Source organism: Thamnophis elegans, chromosome 1 (assembly GCF_009769535.1).
Source record: "Thamnophis elegans isolate rThaEle1 chromosome 1, rThaEle1.pri, whole genome shotgun sequence".
In the NCBI taxonomy this organism is placed as follows: domain Eukaryota; kingdom Metazoa; phylum Chordata; class Lepidosauria; order Squamata; family Colubridae; genus Thamnophis; species Thamnophis elegans.
In genome coordinates this window covers 109,993,807-109,999,806 of record NC_045541.1, presented here as the reverse complement: position 1 = coordinate 109,999,806, position 6,000 = coordinate 109,993,807, and the positions used below count along the sequence as shown (strand labels likewise).

General features: G+C 31.8%; 1 protein-coding gene across 1 annotated transcript in view; it reads left to right on the top strand.

Annotated features, from left to right (window-relative positions):
• Nucleotides 1-267: 267 nt before the first annotated feature.
• SPI1 (Spi-1 proto-oncogene) overlaps nucleotides 268-6,000 on the top strand; it is a 30,094-nt gene continuing 24,361 nt past the window's right edge. The window contains exon 1 of the mRNA XM_032235222.1: nucleotides 268-617. Within this exon, the coding sequence (XP_032091113.1) occupies nucleotides 573-617 (45 nt within the window). The 5' untranslated portion in view covers nucleotides 268-572. The remainder of the gene's footprint in view (nucleotides 618-6,000) is intronic.

Below are 6,000 nucleotides of genomic sequence, written 5' to 3'. Positions count from 1 at the left end.
TTAATGGATCTTCGGTAAATTCTTATTTATGCAATCAGGCAGATCGTAATTACGATAGAATTAAATTTTAAAGATTCCAATTCCTTTATGCCTTGGAATTTTATCTATAGTATCTATTGGTTTGTTCCTGCCACATCCAACGTTATGAAATCTGCTGCTCATTTTGTAGCAGGCACCTGCCAATGGTTGATCAGCTTGGCGACACACTTCCTGTTATAAGGCCACAGCCCTTGAAATGAGATTTATGCAAACTTGGCTGTTCTGATGTCACACTGGCTGTAACAGTTTGAAGGCTATCTATGCTCTACAGAGGCTTGGGGAAATCAGGAACTTACAATACATCTAAAGAAAGATCTCACCTTAGAATTCTTGAGAGAAAGTATAAAAAGTGATTAAGCTCAGAATAATAATAATAATAATAATAATAATAAACCTTAATCACTGAAAAGGGTCTTCAAAGAATCCAAGGAATTTTGTTTCACCGTTTTATTTTATTTTTCCTTTTGTTTGATGTCTTTTCAAAAAGCGGGATAACTCAAATTAGAACATTAGTTCATAAAGAAGTTGGCTGAATGTTACAGGCTTGCAAAATGGAAGGCTTTTCCCTCATTTCCCCTGTGAGTATGTGAATTAATTATGGTTTTGCCTTTCTGCTTTGCCAACCGAATTGATTTGCTGTTGAAGATTGCTGCATTTCTGGTACTCATAATTCTTAAAGGTTTTGTGGTGGTGCCTATTGAATGGGAAGTTAGTATTTCCTCTCTCATACTCTTTATCTCTGTCTGCTTTCACTGATAAGGGACTATTATTATTTTAAAACTTTAGTAAGTTGAGTTTATAAGGAAATCTGGCTTTGTGGTTGAAATACACATTTATGGGTTCATAATACCTGGCTGCAACATGAAGGGTAGCAGATACATATGGCCAGTCTATCTTCCAACTCATTTGTCTCACTTATCTTCCAACTCAGTTGTCTCAGCAATTTAGGATAAAAAAAGAAATAATTTCCCTGTCCCAGTTAACTGAATGGAATATTCAGGATTATTATTTTTTTGCTAAAAATGAAATGCTAGAATACTGTACCAATAGAGTTTTCCTTTTCTGAAGCTATCTCATTCCATTTAATCAATCAATTAATATGGCAGCTTTATAGTATTCAAAGACTGTTCTACATATAAATTTAGTTGAGAAATGTATATTTGGTCAAAAGCAAGAGGTAGATGCTACAAATGCTTGATATAGCTGAGAAGCAATCAGACAAAATTATGTCTGATTGTAATCTATTTGTCCCATTTCTAAAGACAATTTCTTAAGTTCAATCATGGATCATCTTTCCTTGTAAATAATGGTGCATCTTTTTTCAGATTATTCTATAAACTTTTATCTTGTGGTTTGATGTATAATGGAATGGTTGATCAAAAGCAGCAGAATAAATTAGCATACACTATGTATTCAATTTACATTTTAGTTATAAGTGGAAGTGATATTACTTAGGATGTGAGTAAAACAATATAAGCTATTTTTTTAAAAGTCAGCGTAAATTATCATTCCCTATGTTTAAGGTCTTAAAATATTTATTTCAGAGTAAGTCCCCTTAATCGGGACTTTATTTTTAATAAGTTGGTAAGTTTACATGGTAACTGATTTTGCTATGCAAATCCTTCCTGCCTATACTCAATATATAATTATTATATGTTGAGCTGTGAGTATATTTCATGAATAGTAAGACCTTGGAAAACCTTGTGCATATGCATGATTCTTCATGTTGTCTATATTTTTGTTCTGAATGGTGGTATTTTTTTAATATTTTTGTAAGTAATTCTAGTACTGAAACTAAATATACATTCATGAGGCTTTTTCCAACTTAAGTAGTGTGTGTGTGTGTGTTGTAAATATGGCATGGTAGCATGGAATTTAACAAAAAGATTTTCATTATCTTTACAAATATGAAATATTTAAGGGTTTTTTTGTATATCACCTTTCAAAATAGATGACAGCATCAGTCTTTGACATATTCTCAGATGTTTTAGCAAACAGGAAGATTATACACTAAATCCAGTAGTGTAATTTATTTCTGTCCAACTGCTCATATTAAATTCAAGTCCTTCCTGTACCAAAATGTGGAATTATGTTGCCATGCTCACATTAACCATTGTTCCAATATATAAGGTTGTTACATATACTGAGAAGGTAATTCGAAAGAATAACAATGCCAAATTGGGAATTTACTTGTCTGATGAATTTGTCTAATGGACAATCTTATTTCATTCCCAATCTCTATCTACTTGCAGTTTTGTACATGTTTACATAGTACTGGGATTGCATTCATTTCTATGTCTTTGGGTTTATGCAATTTAGATCAAATCCAATTTTGATCTAATCCAAGCTTTTATTTGATTTGGAAAATTGATCTGTTTCAATCAAATCCAAATAGACACTATGTATTAGACCTACATGATTTAAACTATATATGTAGTTAGACCTATGACATCTGTAGTAATATGAAGATAAATAATTATTTAACAATTTTGAAGAATATAAACTTTTTTAATTAAATATTATGACTCGATAAATATGGTACTAACTGGAAGGTAAATTGCATTAACTGGAAGGTAAATTGCATTGAATTAATTGGGACTTACTTTGTGGAAAATACGCTTAGCTTAGGCTGTGAGGAAGAAGCAGTATCCAAGATGGAATTTAAGTACTATCTTTTTAAATGTACATTTCTTTTTAAACTTTTAAGTCGAAATCTTCAGACTTCTTATAATGTTTACAAGCTCCTCATTACTTCATCCCCCATGATAGAAATGTAGCCAGAAAGAGGTTTTAAAAAACAGAAATTATACTACCATTAATATAATCTGCCGGATGTTTAGACTGGATTTGGCACTTCTATCCACCTATTGAGTTTTTCCCCAAGGATCTGGGATAAGCAGATGTTATTATTTAATAATATTAAAGGTAATCATTACAGAATGTAAGCTGTTCCAAATAAGGCTGTCTTTTGCGATTGACGATTATTACTATTGGTCAAAAAGAGTTCAACAAAAGAAATGGATATATTTACATTATTCTGATTGATTGCATAGTCAGCCAGATGTTTAGGCTGGTTTGGGTATTTTTATACACCCACCAAGTGTTTGATTAGGACCTGTGGTAGGCAGATTATTATTATCTGTCCACAACAATGTGAAGTCACAGCTGCCAGTTCTTTAACTGGTGTTGGCCTTCATACACATTGAGTTCTTCCCCATAATCGAGGATGTATTGGTATAGTATATGTGCACATCCAAGCAGTGTGGTCTTTTGCAATTGGCAGATGGAAATGTTGTCAATGCACAGATTTTCTAAGTGTTCTCCAAGATTTTTTGATATTGCACCCACTATGCTGATATCCACTGGAACCACCACTGCTGGTTCATGCCATAATCTTTCAGTTTTTATTTTCAGATCTTGACATTTTATGTTCTTAAATTTTTTATTTTCTGTTCTGCTATCCCCGCACAGCCACCTCTTTTATCCCCACTTTTGTCTTTTTGACCACAGTTATGTTTAGCGTGAATTGAGCCAAGGCTTTATCAGTCTATATTCAGAAATTCCACAATATTTTAACATGCTCATTTTTTACTAGTTTTCAACTCTATGTTCCCAGCAATTTCTGCTTCTTTGCACAATCTGCACTTTCGATGATTTTTCCCCCAATTCTGGCCTTGATTGCATTAATTTGAATAGCTTGTTCTTGCTTAGACTTAAACGTTCAGTTTCTTTTCATAATGTTCCAGTTGTAAGTAATTGCCAGGTTTTATTTTTATCCACGTTCCCCTCAATCTTTTGTCCATGTAATGTTTTTCCTTGCCAGCATTCTGCTCATGTTTGTATTACCTTATTTCAATATTCTTTTGTTGTTGTCGTTTCCTGTACATTTAGTATGTTTCAATGTTTAACTTTCAACAATGCTTGTTCTTGGCTGTCTTTTACATAATCAGCCAATGCATGCTTTTCTTCTTCTACTATTTTTGTTATTATTATTGTTATTATTATTATTATTATTATTATTATTATTATTAATAATAATAATAATAATAATACTATTTGGAAATTTTAAATTTATCAGACTTGAACATTCTGATTCTACAAAAAAACATCCTACTTAACAGTTCCTAGGTCCTTGGTTAGGACTCAAGCTGTTGAGCTACCAACCAGCCCCAAAGGCTGTAAATCTCACTAAAGATTAACCACACAATAACAATAACAACAACAATAACAATTACAATTACAATTTATTATGTTATTCCATTCATCCACTCACACTTGTTGTTATTTGTGAATGGCTGCCCTCAATGATATTCAGCATATTCAAGCGCATGCCAGAGGTCAACACTTTATGTTTATGTGGCAATCTGGTACATAAGTAGAAATGAAAATCCATGTAATTTTAAGATGTAATGCGAAAAATTGTTCATAGCTTGATACTGGAAATGTAATATTCTATGGATAACAAGTCTTTAGGCAGCAAAAACCTAGGATATCACTGCTGAGAAGACATACACTTATTACAAATATGCAAATATAATAGCGTTCAAGGATGGCTGCTTCTGTACTAACCAAGATGACCTGAAAATCATGTTTCCATCCCTTACATTTTAAAAACAACATAAAGAAGAAAGGGAAGAAGCCCCTCTCTTTTGGCATATTCTTTCTGAAGTAGAAAGTTATTACCGAAAGGGAAAAATTGTGGCTTCTCAGTTTACAAGCAAAAAAAATCCTTAAACTACGCAAGGGTTCATAGAATTATGAATGGTGTAATGCTAATAGACAGCTGTATTTCACTCTCAGAACATGACATCTTAGGTTACTCATTGAATCATATTAGCAATAACTTGTTCTTATTGTTTTATTGACATTTGTGACCCAATTGGTTTTAAAATTAAGAGTTTGGAAGTCATATTTTATGAGAAATATAATTCTGCTGGACCTTTAGTTTTAGAATAATGCTAGACAGACATGCCTGTTTAAGACTCACTTAAATGAGTTTACTAATTTTGCAAATTGAATATAAATGTATTTAGCTCAGATTAGAAGATTCACATAGACTAATTTTATTAGACTTCATTATGCCTAAACTTAGGCACATTGAGAAATTGCTTTATCATACATTGTACGATACTATTGGTAGGTTATATAGTCTTCTTTATAAAAACAAGTTCTTCTTCACTATTGTATGTATGTATCTATGTACGTATACATATACTGGTATTTATGTATTTAAAGAATATATGGTGTGTATATATATATATATATATATATATATATATATATATATATATATATCTATATATATATATATATATCTATATCTATATCTATATCTATATCTATATCTATATCTATATATATATATATATATATATATATATATATATATATATCTATCATGTTCCTGAGCAGCTCATAGCAACTGATAAAAACAACACAAAATGCATTGTACTGATGAAAGAAATGTCTTTCTGACCCTTCTAATCAAGATGCCAAAACTACCAATTCTGTTGACCCTGACTCAACCCCTTCCTAGCCAAATGGTTCAAGAAAGAGCTAAGTGTTCACGGTCTTCTGGAAGATTAAAAGCCAAAGTCTTAAGTGTGAAGGTATTTCAAAGGGCTTGGATGGCTATAGACAAGCCATGCCTCCAAGTACTTATTGTCACTTTGAAAGATAGTCATGATTGAGATATATTAGCATAAAGAACAATGTCCTGTGGTGGTCTCCATAGACTTTGTGTTACATTAGTGTCGCCATGTATCATAATCTGATATTGCATAACAGAAATCTTGTCTTGATAAATATAATGTTTTAAGAGTACAGCTTGATTACATAACATAGCTCTTACAGGTTACCTTTGTATAGGTACAAAATGAAAGTAGGTTTGTCAAATTATTGTCATCATCATTTTCATGATCAACATTACTATCCTAATACTTTATACAGAATGGCTACCCT